This window comes from Podarcis erhardii (genome assembly GCF_964252035.2).
Source record: "Podarcis erhardii genome assembly, chromosome: 8".
Lineage (NCBI taxonomy): Eukaryota > Metazoa > Chordata > Lepidosauria > Squamata > Lacertidae > Podarcis > Podarcis erhardii.
This window is the reverse complement of record NC_138499.1, coordinates 60068321-60084131: the sequence shown is the minus strand read 5'-3', so window position 1 is coordinate 60084131 and position 15811 is coordinate 60068321. Positions and strand designations below refer to the sequence as shown.

The window sequence follows — 15811 nt, the reverse complement described above, 5'->3', positions numbered from 1 at the left end:
CTGATGGGATAGTTATATGAATCTTGTGTGGCCAATCTCTGCTAATGAGCGTGCAGTGGTGTCATTGTAAACGTCATATAAAATATAGATATGAAGTAGGGTTCAATGTGCAGCAGTATACAGAGGTGTCTTCATGGAACTGGTAAAAATTCCAACATACATAGTAAGGCAAAGGCATATGAAGAGCATCTGTGAACCTCCCCTGTCTATACATTCCCTACATCCAGAATTAAGCTCTGTGTTGTTGTTGTCTTGATTCCTTGGCCCAACCATGGTAAATGCCTTCCACATCTCTTCTTCTTCCCAGAATCATAGAATCATAGAATCATAGAATCATAGAATCATAGAGTTGGAAGAGACCACAAGGGCCATCGAGTCCAACCCCCTGCCAAGCAGGAAACACCATCAGAGCACTCCTGACATATGGTTGTCAAGCCTCTGCTTAAAGACCTCCAAAGAAGGAGACTCCACCACACTCCTTGGCAGCAAATTCCACTGTCGAACAGCTCTTACTGTCAGGAAGTTCTTCCTAATGTTTAGGTGGAATCTTTTTTCTTGTAGTTTGGAACCATTGCTCCGTGTCCGCTTCTCTGGAGCAGCAGAAAACAACCTTTCTCCCTCCTCTATGTGACATCCTTTTCTATATTTGAACATGGCTATCATATCACCCCTTAACCTCCTCTTCTCCAGGCTAAACATGCTCAGCTCCCTTAGCCGTTCCTCATAAGGCATCGTTTCCAGGCCTTTGACCATTTTGGTTGCCCTCCTCTGCACACGTTCCAGTTTGTCAGTGTCCTTCTTGAACTGTGGTGCCCAGAACTGGACACAGTACTCCAGGTGAGGTCTGACCAGAGCAGAATACAGTGGCACTATTACTTCCCTTGATCTAGATGCTATACTCCTATTGATGCAGCCCAGAATTACATTGGCTTTTTTAGCTGCCGCGTGACACCGTTGGCTCATGTCAAGTTTGTTGTCAACCAAGACTCCTAGATCCTTTTCACATGTACTGCTCTCAAGCCAGGTGTCACCCATCTTGTATTTGTGCCTCTCATTTTTTTTGCCCAAGTGCAATACTTTACATTTCTCCCTGTTAAAATTCATCTTGTTTGTTTTGGCCCAGTTCTCTAATCTGTCAAGGTCGTTTTGAAGTGTGATCCTGTCCTCTGGGGTGGTAGCCACCCCTCCCAGTTTGGTGTCATCTGCAAATTTGATCAGGATGCCCTTGAGTCCATCATCCAAGTCGTTGATAAAGATGTTGAATAAGACCGGGCCCAAGACAGAACCCTGTGGCACCCCACTAGTCACTCTTCTCCAGGATGAAGAGGAACCATTGATGAGCACCCTTTGGGTTCGGTCAGTCAGCCAGTTACAAATCCACTGAGTGGTAGCATAGTCAAGACCGCATTTTACCAGCTTCTTTACAAGAATATCATGGGGCACCTTGTCAAATGCCTTGCTGAAATCAAGGTAGGCTACATCCACTGCGTTCCCTTCATCTACCAGGCTTGTAATTCTGTCAAAAAACGAGATCAGGTTAGTCTGACATGACTTACTTTTCAGAAATCCATGCTGACTATTGGTGATCACAGCATTCCTTTCTAGGTGCTCACAGACTGTTTGCTTAATGATCTGCTCCAGAATCTTCCCTGGTATTGATGTCAGACTGACTGGGCGGTAATTATTTGGGTCCTCTCTTTCCCCCTTTTTGAAAATAGGGACAACATTTGCCCTCCTCCAGTCTGCCGGGACTTCGCCTGTTCTCCAGGAATTCTCAAAGATGACTGCCAGTGGTTCTGAGATCACATCTGCCAGTTCTTTTAATACTCTTGGATGCAGTTCATCTGGCCCTGGAGACTTGAATACATCTAAACTAGAGTTTAGAGATAGCTGACTGTTTGCCTGTGTGTGTATTTGTGGCATGTAACTCTCCAACAGTTTGACTTCACCCTTGAAGGCGCACTCTTTCATTGTCTCCTGAGACAGATGGATGACAACCATTTTACCCCGGCTTAATAAGATGGACACTTGGCCAATTAGCAGGATGAACCCACCCATCCCTAAGCTTTGCCTGTTTAAATTGCAGGTGGGAATGTGTTTGAATTGTGGAACATTCAGCCAGGTGAGCTTTCACCAGCTGCTTGAAGTGTTACAGCTGAAAACAGAGTTTTATTACTCCATCTGCTATTTTAAGACCACTGGGCCTAAGACTCATGAAGTAGCAGTAAAAATTGTAGGGACAGGCATCTTACAACATCTTAGCCATGGTTGCAGAATTAAAAGGAAGGCCCACACTCGTAACTGCTGCTTCCATTTCAGTTCTTTTTCAGAGTTCGGTTACCCAGAAATAATGTATTGATCAGTTCAATAGGATCCATGGATCCTGCCCCAAAGTTGTTGTTGTTTCATTTTAAAAAAATCCTACACTTATATGGGATTTCCAGTGATTTCGTATCCATGGCCAAGTTCATACTTGCTTAGCCAGTGGCGTAGCGTGGGTGGTGCAGGGGGGGGGGGTGGGCCAGCCGCACTGGGCGCAACATTTTTTGGGGGGGGGTGCGCTCGCACTCGCAGCTCTCTGCCCCTACCTGGCTCACTCACTCTCTCTCACTGCAGTGCTGGCTGTGCGAATCCGATCCGAGCTGCCGGGTCGCCGCCCACTGTGGAGGGGGAGGGTGCCAGGCGTGCGTTGCAGTGCAGAGCGGAGAGAGAGCGAGGGAGGGACTATCTGGGGGAGGGACAGTGCAGCGGCCGCCCAGCGCAGCGCTGAGCGTGGGAGAGAACCACACCCGACCAGCCCAGGCAGCAGCAAGAAGAAGCTGGCAGCGGCGGCAGGTTAGGGGTTAGGGGCGCAAATTACTTGCCTTGCCCCGGGTTAGGGGGCGCAAATTACTTGCCTTGCCCTGGGTTAGGGGGCGCAAATTACTTGCCTTGCCCCGGGTGCTGACAACCCACGCTACGCCGCTGTGCTTAGCTTCAATAATGCTACAGCCATGGGGTGTTCCTAAACCAAGTACTGCGTCCTTTCTGAAACGTTTTTAATTTTCACATGTTCAACTCACAAAAATAAGTGGCATTTGCTGCAAATAAATTGATTTTTATTTTTTATTTTTGGCTTATGGTCATCTGAATGTTTCGCCTTTATTTTATTTCTGGATTCAGCTCTTGTTTATTACTGCTCAGTCCATTCCCACTTGTAACACTTGGATGCCTGCCAAGCACTCTTTGTTTACAGTAACAAGGGTGGAAAAGCTGACTTCCTGACCGTACTCCCAAAGTCTAAGGTGAAGCGTCTGGCAGGTGTGAAAAAACATTGCTCTTGCATTTGAACCTGTGCAGTGTATTCCATATAAGGACCCAGTCCTAAACTAACAAAGGAAAATTGGACTGTTGCCCAAGATGAAATATTAACACTTCATTAGGCTATGACCTGGTTCAGCTGCAAAGTCGGTGCATCTAACATCAAGCCATTTGGCTATATAATTCTTGTTTGTACATTTTTCTACAGGAGAAGTCAGCACTCAGCAAGCAGCTAGAGACAGCGCATCACACAGTGAAGCTCAGACCTGTATCCTATGAGGCCTCTTCACCACAACTTTCTTTTTCAGGTTTGTACTATACAACCTGTATACACCTTTGTTTCAGGATATGGCTGGTAACTCTTGATTGTTTGGGGAGCCTTTGAGCTTACGTTGAGAAATACATCTAAGGTGGAGTGGGGAACCCTTTTCAGTTAGCTATGCAAGTGAGTGGGTCCTGATCAGCTGATCAATACCGACAGCGAACCCTTTTGAAGTTGCCTATTTGCAGGTGCAGTTTGGATTAAAGCCACACCAGCAATTAAGGAGTATGTGAAAACGGATTGTAAACAGGTGAGAAAGTAAAGTTATAATATATTAAGATGAAGGATTAAGATAAAAACAAAGAGGGAAAGGATTTGCTGAATTAACCAACTGAATTGGATTACAAAAAAGGGAGGTGTGAGGAGGTCAGGGAAATAAGGGAATGAAGGATAAACATGGGAAGATGGATTTATTTTTAATTGTTTTTGTTTTTCTCTGTGTTTTTGTATTTTTTTATTCTTTTTATGTCTGTAACCTTTTTTTAAAAAACTTCAATAAATATCTTTAAAAAAATATAAATAAATAAATAAATAAAGCCACACCAGCAAATGGGCAGTTTTTCTCCGCAAATGGGCAAAGCTGCAAGGCCAACCTGCAGAGGAAGCTTGTCACTTTGCAGGCATGGTTTGAACACAAATTGCACTTGCAAGGGTTTCCTGTCAGCTGAGCAGTGCTGTCAGTGAGGAACAACCAGCAGTGCACTTTAATCTGCCAGTGGCTGCTTTACAATCACATCTTCACATGCCCCTCACCTGCCATCACATATTATGTCAGGTGTGGGACAACTGGTCGTGGTTTGGGGAGAAATGGTCTCAAAAGCCAAATTAGGGAACTTACTGGACCTAATCTGGCCTGTGGGTCAGTGGTTCCCCATGCCTGACCGATGTTGTTCCTGTCCCGTTATGCCTGTCATGTTTAAACTTGCCTCCCTGGCATGACAAGCACGGAGAATATTCACTTCCAGAGCCCATATTTTGAAAAGCTTGCAGTACATAGCTTAGCTTGCTTTCTTGTCCAAAGATTGTTCTCCATTGTTATCTTGATATCAGCTCTTCCTCTTATGACACAGGTAAGCTTATTGCACCCAAGGTTGCATACTTTGTAATACAACAAGTTACCAAATGGAGAGTATTGTAGTTTTATGTTGTGAACAGCGCTAAGATCTACAGGTACAGAGTGGTATACAAATTAAAAAACCGGAAAAATTTGACCTTTTATGAAGGGACTGTTTACTGATCATAGATAATACTTTTGCTGTTCTCGTTATGTACAATTCATATCTCTCTCTCTCTCTCTCTCTCTCTGACACACACACACACACACAAACGTTGCATGATTGTGTCAACTCTCTATTATGATTCTTACTGTAGCTATACATTATACATAGAGCATGTCAGTTTTAAAAGCGAGTAGGTGACATAATAGCAGGTTTTCATTCAAAATTTATATGAACAGCACCGAATAGCCCACCCTGAATCTTAAATATGTTCTGAAAATTCTCAGTTAAGCCTTGTTGTGATGAAGACGGGTGATGAGCCTATTTGGACTATACCAGTTCAGATTGCGGGGGGGGGGGGTGTCACATGGTTGAGAGTTCCACCATACCCAAAATATAGCAATAGATAGAGCTTCCCCCAGCTGGTACTCACCAGAACTCAGTTCTAGCACCTCCCAGGTGGGTGCTATTGCCATTATAAGAGAACAAGGGAGACATTCATGGTGAGTTCCAGCACCTCTTTTTCTAGAAAAATGGCACCGGCAATAAATTCTCACTTTAACGAAACGAAACGAGCAAACAGGGGAAAAGGTTTTCTTCCAATAGCTGTGGTTCATAGCTGTGGTGCATAAGAGCACTGTGAAGCGCTAGCACTAAGAGAAGGATAGGAAATGGCTTGGTCCAGGTGCCATCACAGAGACAAGTTTAGTATCAGTACTTTGATCTGTGTACCATATTTTGTAATCCATTGCAGAGGCTCATGAGAACTGTTGTTCCTTTGACCTTGGAATTGTGATGGTGTGCATATTTCTGGAATCCAACCCTGAGCAAACTTGTGTTGAGAGGCCTTTGCTGATGCAAGTGTATTGATAAAGAAGCAGGGAGAATAAAATATGCAATCAAAGAGATGTGCAACCAAAGGGATGGCATTCAGATGAGCCTGAAGCCACTAAATAGCCCTTGGCAAGTCACACCAAAGTTAGGGATGTTTGCTTTGCTTTATTGGCCAACATCCAACTTGGGGTCATTGCTGGAGCTATGTGCAACTCTTGGGTTTCTATTTATGTAAGAGTTGACAAATGTTTGTTTTGGTTTCAATCCACAGGCTTCGCACCCCTAGGTTTCACTTTGAGGTTTCATGTTGAGTGAAAAATAAAGAGTTCTGTCTGGTTTGGGGTTAAAACCTCAAGTAACCACAGACTTCTCTCTAGAGTCTACAGGGAAAGGAGACGGTTCACTGGAAAGGGCTAGATGTGCTGAGCTTCATGAACTTTTCAAGGGAGCGTGAGCTGAATAGTGACTCTACTCTTTCCCATCAGGACAGGCTTAGTGACATGCTTCAGATTTTTTTTTTTTTCTGAAGTCAATATATCAAAGTTCACAGCCTGTTCAAAAATATTATTTCCCTCACAGTTCCTGTAAGTTTATTGAGAGAGATGTTTTTTCTCGTAAAGTCATAACAGTTGACCAATACTTTAATAGTGCCGCCTAAACCCTTCTCTGCTTGTACCAATTCTCACCATTGGCACCCAGTCCTATCTCTCCTTAGGCCTTGTATGCTGAGATGTCTTTTAAAAACTTCAGGGCATTTGGAGTGTTCATAAGCATTCCATCACATCTTTTTTTTAACAGAGCCATTGGCTTAGCCATCAAGGACTCATTTCAGTCAACTAGCCAAAGGCTACTGATGTTTTAAAATAGCAGTCTGTTTTACCTCCTTGTCCCTTTGTTTCGTTTATTTGATTTGGGAAATAATTGGGAATAGCCATTGCTTCTCTGAATTTCTACTTTGCTGTGTGCTGGAATTTGTTACCTTACTCATGCAAAAATTGATGACACAAGAGAGTCTCCAAAGCTGCCTCTGATTTCACATAGAGATAGCGATTATATAGTTTACAGGTGTTGATTTAACAGGAATTTAAAAATTGGAATGTTAAGAGTGTTGGGATGTATACTGACACTTATTTGATACTCTGTGAAAGTTGATCACCTTTCAACTGGTTGATCAATTACATTTAAATGCATTTATAGATTACTGAAACTCGGTATGGGTGCATTTATTTTTTTTTAAATAGAGCAAGACAATTTGCAACTTAATAAATAAAACAACCCTGATTTCTTAAGACAGACTGAGCTGATGTATCAAAATTGCCAAAGCCATGATTCTCAGTGCCACTTCAAACCATAAAAAGCACCAGCACTAGACAAGCCAGTGATCTTTAGGCCTCTTTGCGTATTATAGCATATATATTTTCTGAGCCTAGGTGTGCAGTTTATATTCAACAGTATGCAGTGTGTGGGATCTCCATAGCAAATCACCTTTTGGGACTCTTTTCTTCTTTTCCCTTTGTCCAAGGCTATAGCCTGTGGTATGCAAACTGGTTTTGCATTTGGATCATGCTTGTATCTGCGGAGTGGTCCTTTGGGCCCCCCAGGACTGGCCCAGTGAGCATCCTCTTTCACCTGAGAACCAATGAAAAGAAGCATCTGCTGTTTGGGGCTGATTTCCTCCCCACCCCATTTTCCACCTGCTTTTTACCACAGTAGTTTTTTCTCTGTGCTCTGCTCACCTCTTTTCCTTATCCCAAGTGACATGTACATGTACGTTGCTAATATGTCGATCTACGTTTGTGAGTGGCATCATACCTGGATAGCTCAGTTGGTTAGACCATGGTGCTGATAACACCAAGGTTGCAGGTTCGATCCCTGTATGGACCAGCTGCATATTCCTGCATTGCAGGGGGTTGGACTAGATGATCCTCAGGGTCCCTTCCAACTCTACAGTTCTATGATTCTATGATTCTATAATTCTATGAATGCCAGAACTTGTACCAGGCTACTATTGTACAATGCAGCCACCCACATTGGGAAGCCATTGTCTCATCCAAACACAGCTTCCAGTTAGATTCCAGGGAAATATAGAAGTAGCAGTGCAAGGACATTGCCACAGATAAGCAAACAAGGGGAATGGAAGACATGTCGCCTCCTATTCTGTCATTTTGCACCAATATTGGAGCAACAGAAGCCTCAGAATTGTTAACGGTTTGTCTGATGATAGTTGTGCCTGCAGGTCTCCCCACCCCTTTTTGGCCAGCTGACTATTCCCTCATTACCAGACTTCTGCAGGCAAGAGGGAACACAGAGGGGGACCATTAACCTATTGGAGACTTGAGAGCAAGCCATAGAGAGAATTCTCAGGGGTTTAACTGGCCGTTTAAGGAACGTACAGTGTTTATTAACTGCATTAATTAAGGAAATACAGTGACATGCCATGCGTGCAGGAACAAAACTGTAAGGGTGATTTTCTTCCTGTTTTGCCTTCAAAATTATATTTATAACACACACACACACACACACACACACACACACACACAAATATGCACACTCTGTTGTTCTTTCCCTCTCAACCGTGTGTGCTCACATATTTCTGCACATGCACACACACACACAAACACTGTATAACATCAGCAAACATATTTGCTGTTTGGCAGTCACGTGAGCAAAACCTACTTTATGCACAATAAAGCAGAAGCATCTTGGCCCCGATTGTTTGTGTCTCTGGTAAACCCAGCACTTGGGGGAAATGATTAACGCTCCTTCTCTTTCCCTGACTGCAGCAGGACGCGCTTTACCTGCATAATGAATCCGGCATGTGATGGTAACAGGGGAAAGGGAACATCCTAGGTGAACATATTATTTGCCAGAAATAAATTATTCAGGATGCAGTTTCAAATAGAGATTGCTGGGAGAGATAAAGCCATTGGGGATCTCTCCTCCTCCCCCCGCCAGTCCAGGCTACAGAGACATGGAGCATGCTTTTCAGGAATTCACTTAAGTGGAATCAGCTTGGAATAACGCAGCCAAGAAGTAATATTGCTGCCATCCAGCTAGTGTCTGTGGAACAGCATCCTCGGCGTCTCTTCACAGTAGCATGCACGCACATAGGCGCAGACACGATGCTGTGTGCAGAAGCGTATGTACACAGATTGTATTTTCCGAAAGGAAACTGCACCGCATCTACCTGAGAGCAGTGTTTGTTGGCTCAAGACGATTATTTGCCGATGTTGCTCTTGTTTCCCTGAACTAGTTGGCCACATCAGCATCCGTCTGCCAGCGCATCATGTGTCTCCTCACGCGATGCTCGGCTTCTTGCAGTTTGGGGAAAGAGAGCTCTCGTGACTCTGCACTCCTGGGCAGTAATATTCGGCAGCGCAGATATCCAAATCCAAAACGGCAGAAATAAAGTTGTGTGTTATTTTAGTGGCTTGATTTTTTTTTTAAAACGATGATTTTAACTCTCTCCATTTTGGGGCTGGGTGGGATTGTGTTGCGGGGGGGAACTCCTGCTCTTTACTTCCTGCAGGATTCGAGCCGTGCTGTTTGGAAGGAGCGATTTCGTCTTCTCTCAGAGCGATGACGCTGTACCACTTTCGGCATATCCTGCTCCCCCCATTTACCTGGGTGGCTGCTATTGCTGCTGTTGCTGCGGCTGCTGCTGTTGGGCTTGCTCCTGCCTGCCTGCCTGCCTTCCTGCGTTTCAACCTGGCTTGCACTACGGGAGAATCTCTCGTCGGCACATTCTCGGCAAGATGCGAGGAAAATCTGGGCAGTGCATTCTGTTCCTGCTGGAAGAGAAGAAATGTGCGATTCTGGGTTTTTATTCCCCCCCACCCCACCCTAAAGGGTGAAAAATGTGAGTCAAAGAGATACGATGCCAGGTAATCCGGTGTTTACAGCAAGGGCATCGGCAGCGATCCTGTATGTATGGCAAGGGCATCAAGAAGAAGAATCCCAGGCACTGCTGTTCGAAGGGATTATTATGGGAAAAGCCATGGCGATGCCGTGCTTCACCTCAGAGGAGCTGTGCTGGAGATGGATAAATAAAGTATCTAATACGTGAGCCTGTCAGAGCATAGCCATGGGAGGAAAAGAGTGGAAGGGAGCAAGCCAGCAAATGAAAAGGAGGAAGAGGAGACGGCATGCCGTTTGATCGTGTCTGCTCATTTCTGCAATGATGATGATGATGGCATAATTTACAGAACCCATATCTGGATAGAGGGACTCTAAATTGTAGTCTGAACACTCCCTAATGCGGTTACGAAGGAAACAAAAGGTGTAGGTGGCTGAAAAGACATGAGCACCTTGTGGGGGAAAGGAGAAGTGTGCAGTGTATGTTGTATGTGTGTCTGTGTTTGTACATATGTGCATTGAGGGAAAGGCAGCTTTCTGACTTGAGAATGCATAGGAAGCCTTTCAGGCTGCTGGGTCAGGCTTGGTTATGGTGCATATTTTCAACTACCTCCTTTCTACGTGTTCTTTTCGGCAATAAGCAGTCAGCTTGTTTGAAAAAGACACATTTGGAGGCGAGATTCTGGAAATTCTCTCTCTCTCTCTCTCTCTCTCTCTCTCTCTCTCTCTCTCCTTTAACACCTTGAAGTCTTGAATCTTCTATATGTTACAGGGAAGAACAGTGGGATTTTTTGTTTGCTTCATCTTTACAATCTTTATAAACACAGCTGTACTCAGTCTAGTGAAAAAATTCTATAGTGTAAATAGACGTGTGGTCAGTCTAATCAAAATAAATTATCCCAGATGACTTTGGAAGCCCAGCTGGCAACTCCTCATTTTCAGATGGCTCAATGTGCAGCCGAAATGAAAATCGGCAACGTATTTACATTTTTAATGCATTTCAAAGTCAGCCTGTAATTAAAAAAAAAACAAAACAAAGCTGGGGAGGGGGACTCCGGAGTCCCACTGAAAAAGCACAGTGCTCAATTTTGGCAAAGATTTGCTCTGAAATGCTCACTGGCAAGTCCTATTTCTTGTTTTGCTGGGGTGGGGGGCAGTGAAGTAAGAACAGTGTTGTTGATGTTTTTAAGAACAGCTGAACTTGCTATAATATACTTAATACGGTAACTGCTTCTGAATAATAACTAAAAGTGGTCATATCTGTGTAATGGGCCAAATGAAGTGAAAGGAAACAAAAGCTGCAGACAGATAGGAGAAGCTTGGCGGACTCTTCATCAGCTGCCTACTTTGTGTATGTGTGGGTGTTTAAATCCAGAGACCATATTTTTTCTTCATGTGTATCCAAAGGAGTTTTTCAGTAGTCATTCTCTAAGGCTCCTGTCTATACCTTGCAGGATTTTTTTGCTGATGAGTGTACTGTTTGCTCAGTAATATCTTAGCCAGCTGTTGGAGAAATGTAGTTTTCTGCTTGTTTTAAAGGGGGAAAATCTGGCTTAGGAAAATACCTTTTGCTCTGCAGGGGAGCTCTTCCTCTTCCTCAGATATTGTGGTTCCAGCTCAGACATTTTAAACGGAGAGAGATGGGGGTGGAAAGTGGAAGAGAGGGAGGGAGGGAGGGACTTGTGTAAATCGTACAAAGCTGCATAGACCAGCAAAATGTCAGCAGCTTGTAATTAGCAGTTCATGGTTACGTCAGCGACCATATCTTTCCAAGAATAACTGTGATGCATGCCACAAAGTGAGGAAGATAGTCACAACCTAGTTATCAGCCCTGGTTCAAACAAGGGCAGATGGATTAATGAATGTGCTGTGTTCATAAATCAAATATGGATGGGATCACATGTTGTGGGTCTTGCTGAGTTCTGTATAGTTGAGGGCTCAGTTGTCAAGTTTTCTGCAGAAGCAGGCTGTGGGGAGAGATTTGCAGAGTATAGAGTGCGAACCTTTTAAAAAACGCACTGGTTGCCCGTAACAAATGCCTTTGCTTTTTATGCAGGCTTCATCTAACACACGCAGCTGGCTGACATGATTGCACCACGGTTGCCAAAAAGGAGAAAACAACAAATGCAGATGTGTGATGCTTTCACTGAAAGGCTATGGCAAAGAAAGCGCACCGTTACTGTAGATTTGAGTTTTGCTGGGCTTTTCAAATATGCTTCACAAGTAATGTGAGATGGCTTTTAATCAGCCTTTTCTATTTCAAAGGGTGTGTTTTCTTTCAAATGTGTCAAATTTGGTTCAGCATTTTTTAAATCCAAAGCAGATCCTGGGGGCGGGGGGGGGGGGGGGAGAGCTTCTTCGGGAACATTTCGGGAGCTGAGCCTGACTGCTTTGAGTATGCATTTGCAGTCCTGCCGCATGCAAGCAGTGAGGGGGGCATGGGAGGTGCCTCGTCCGTGATTGGCTTTTTGCAGATGCCTTTTATGCAGCACTTTCCTGGCTTTTATCTGCAAGCCTTTGCAACGTGCGGTTTGTGTTTCTCCCCTCCTGTTCTGCGCTGCCCAAATTGCTCGGAGCCTCTTCTGGTTTCCCAGATTCCCTGCAGAAGTCAGCCTCAGTTCAGCTCTTGTTTATTTAGCTCGCCTTAATAATATGCCCAAAATAGACTGCATTGTGCAAACATGTTATATTTTGGGCTGGGAAAAAATGCGCATTTTGTTCGGAGGGCAGGGCTGTGTGTTAACATGAAGCCAATAGCTCTTTTGTTACTGCGTGTAGTGCCGTTTAAACGTCCTTTAATTACTTGGAAGTTTACAAAAGCCGTCATTCTCTCAGCCCCGCATTTTGTATTTGGGCAACGTGTATACCATGCCTGGACCCAGAATAGTGCTGTTCTGTGCACCAAACAGGCTGGAAGGATTTCATTTGGCTTGCGTGTGTGTAAGTTCAAACAGCTGGTCGTTAATGCAGGACCCATCTCCAGAGTGAAAACGTTAGCGGACGTGAATGGCTGCCTGATTAATGCTGCCCTTCAAAGGGTCCTCCATCCAGCAGCCATGCTTGCAGCAGAATAATGCAGCCTGATTTGATTGCGCTCTAACAGCGTAGTATGTCATTGTGTCGCCAAGCAATTGAGGTTATTATGGGGCAGGGCTGACAGACGGGACAGTGGGGTTACTAGACCGTGGCATTTTTAGAAATACAGGCCTGACCTACTTAGAGTTATTCTTGCTGGCTGGCTGGCAGCTGCATGGTGCATGGAGCGTCCTGATAGGCTGAGGCTGTTGCTAGGGGGAATTAGCATGAATTTTTCCACATGCAGCCTCTGATTGAATGATAAAAGCTGACTGGAATTAAAGAGATTCAGCTCAGCATTATGTAGATTTATCTCCCTTATTTCTCCTTCTGGAAGCAGAGAAAAGGAACAAAATACTGTGTATTCTTTGACCCATTTTCCTATCCAAGCGGAGGCAGATCTTGTACTGTTTTAATTCTTGAAATTATGTTATGGGGAAAAGAGCCATTTGACATCACAGAATGTTTCGTATGGGCTGACTGCTTTCTCGTCAGATTTACATAGCACTTTTCAGAAGCAAGCTTTTTCACCCCTTCCTCTGTGCAGATATAGACTCCTTTATTGTTAAGACACGAAAGAATAGGTAGGATACTGAGTTTGAAAGGAAGCCATGTATACTGGCGTTTGCTACATGGTATAAATCCTGGGCAATTTTTGGAGCTGCCTCCATTCGTTTATAAACAGAGATCAGTTCCCTCAACCCTAATGCAGAAAGACACATACAGGGATTTCTGCAATGTTGGATGTGAGAAATTACTTGCCATATTGCATTCTTATATTGAAGAGGCTTCCTCAATCTCCTCCAACCAATTTGATAATACAGTGGTACCTCGGGTTAAGAACTTAATTTGTTCTGGAGGTCCGTTCATAACCTGAAACTGTTCTTAACCTGAGGTACCACTTTAGCTAATGGGCCCTCCCACTGCTGCTGCATCACCGCCATGCAATTTCTGTTCTCATCCTGAAGCAAAGTTCTTAACCTGAAGTACTATTTTTGGGTTAGCGGAGTCTGTAACATGAAGTGTCTGTACCTGAAGCATCTGTAACCCGAAGTACCACTGTATTTTCCCTGTCCCTGGATTTAAGTATATCTTGTATATCTTTAAATGCTCTGTGTCAAAGACATGGGGGGGGGGGGCTGGGATTGAGCACATGTCTTCTTCTTTCAATGTGTCTCTCCCCCACCCCAGTTCAGCTCTGACTTTTTGGTGACAATTCCAAGCTCCCTGCAAGGGCAAATAAAATCACAGATCTTACTTTTCTTACCACTACTGATTATGTAAGATCTGTAAAATACACAGAAAGCATCCATTTATCTTCTTAGGCATCACTGAGAAAGGAATGGCAATTCTCCAAACAGAAAAAGTGGCGTGTGCACATTCATTTGAATTTTACAAATTGCACAAATGTATACATTTGACTGAATAATGCCATGGAAGTTAATTTGAATTCGGAAGGTTTTTGATACACCATCATGCAAGGAACTCTGGAGGCAACGTTAATCTATTGCTATTACCTTTTCTTGCAGAGGCAGACAACATATGACCCTCTAGATGTTGCTGAACTTTCATTGTCTCTGGCTATTGGCTAGGCTGCCTGAGATTGATGGGAGTAGGAGCTTGGCAACATCTGGAGGGCCACAGGTTAGTCACCCCAGCCATGCTCTTGTCATTAGTAACAAAAAGCTTTCAACATAATGCAAAGTAAGACATAGATTTGATATGACCAGGACAAAAAAATCTAGGACCAAAACTATATGCACCAGGGCTGGCTAACCTGGACTACAACTCCCATCAGCCCCAGCCAACCTGCCCAGCAGTTAGGTATGATGGGAGTTGCAGTCCACAACTCAGTCATCCCCAACATATACGCTCTTGGCTCTAGGTCTCAATGTTGGCCTCATCAGTGGCCAATTATGTGGTGCATGAAAGGCCACAGTTTCTGATAGGAGCCTACACCAATCTGAAGTGGATCTGTAATTGGCTTTGTCCCTGCTGCACACCGCCCCCCCCCAGGCCTCCCTCACTTCCTTTTTAACAGTTTGTGCGATTTCCATGAGTTGTAAAGTACCTTTTCCTCTATTGCTAGCATTGCTTGTGCTTCTGCAGACTAGCCAAGTAGCCAGCAAGTTTTCACCTGCCTGTGGCTATTCTTCCTGGAATTCTCCCAATGTCCTGAGTGGAAGAACACAATGTTAGTGGTCGGTGCTTCATCCCTTATATGCGAGGAGAAAAGTCAGAAGCAACTGTGAAACTCAGGGGCCAGGGAGGAAAACAATGGGATCAAGGATCAGTCCATTGTATTTGGAGCAAAAATGTACACACTCTTGTTCCTTAATGGCCTTTTTATATCCCTGAAGTAGCTAATTATGAAACAAACTGGAGAAACTGATGGCTGGCAATCCACAATAAAACTTCTACTGTCCTCCAGTGTATGTAATAATAACAACCAATAAACTTAGTTACACCATAGTGTTGGAGCAGTAACTTGCTTGCAGTGCTGCAAATTACATCAGATGGAAAATGGAGGGGGAAAGTGATGAATACTAGGGGATTTCTCTCTGCCTCCCATATTTTTAAGCAAAAGAACACACATTCACAGAAATGTGTTTTTTTAATAGGTTTTATTTGGCCCTTGCTGATTCAGCTGGAGCATACAGCTCTCATACATTTTTATGATGGATGCAATGAGAACTTGGAATGTGTGTTTTTCTTCTTGTCTTTATTTGAATGTTTTCAAATAAGAGTAAATTTATTAGGGGACCCTGATTTTTCATCAGAATTGTAGTAGTTTCTCTGTAGACTTGAAAGACAATTTAAGAGATCCTAATACTGATCATATAGCAATTTCGGGGGGGGGGGCTGCTTTGAAAAATAAACACTAAACTCAGTGCTTTTAAAATGAAGGGGGGAAATGAAGGAACTCGGAAGTAAAATATTACTATAGGTATGAAAGAGCCAAACATCTTATTGATAAGAACATGGCCTTCTATTTGTAGCATGATTTGCCTCCCTCTCCCCTCTGGCTTTCCTTTTATAGAAAACTAAATTACTGTAACCCCTGAAGATAATAAAGTGTTCCTTTTGCTCTAGGTTTTTCTTGACAGTCTCTCCTAAAGAGAAAAAATAAATAAATAGAGGCTTCTTTTCTCTTAAGCCAGCACTCTAAATGAAAACGAAAGCAAACAATAAATGGAAGCATGGTGGC

At 43.7% G+C, this 15811-nt stretch overlaps 1 protein-coding gene across 10 annotated transcripts in view; it reads left to right on the top strand.

Moving 5' to 3' along the window:
• Positions 1-15811, top strand: part of LOC309348353 (uncharacterized protein) — a 336443-nt gene that overhangs the window by 216744 nt on the left and 103888 nt on the right. For all 10 annotated transcript variants that reach the window (XR_014159340.1, XR_014159341.1, XR_014159342.1 and 7 more), the window contains one exon: positions 3509-3608. Coding sequence is in view for 7 of the 10 variants with exons in the window: in XM_081873504.1 (XP_081729630.1) it covers positions 3509-3608 (100 nt within the window). In the remaining 3 variants the exon portion in view is untranslated. The remainder of the gene's footprint in view (positions 1-3508; positions 3609-15811) is intronic.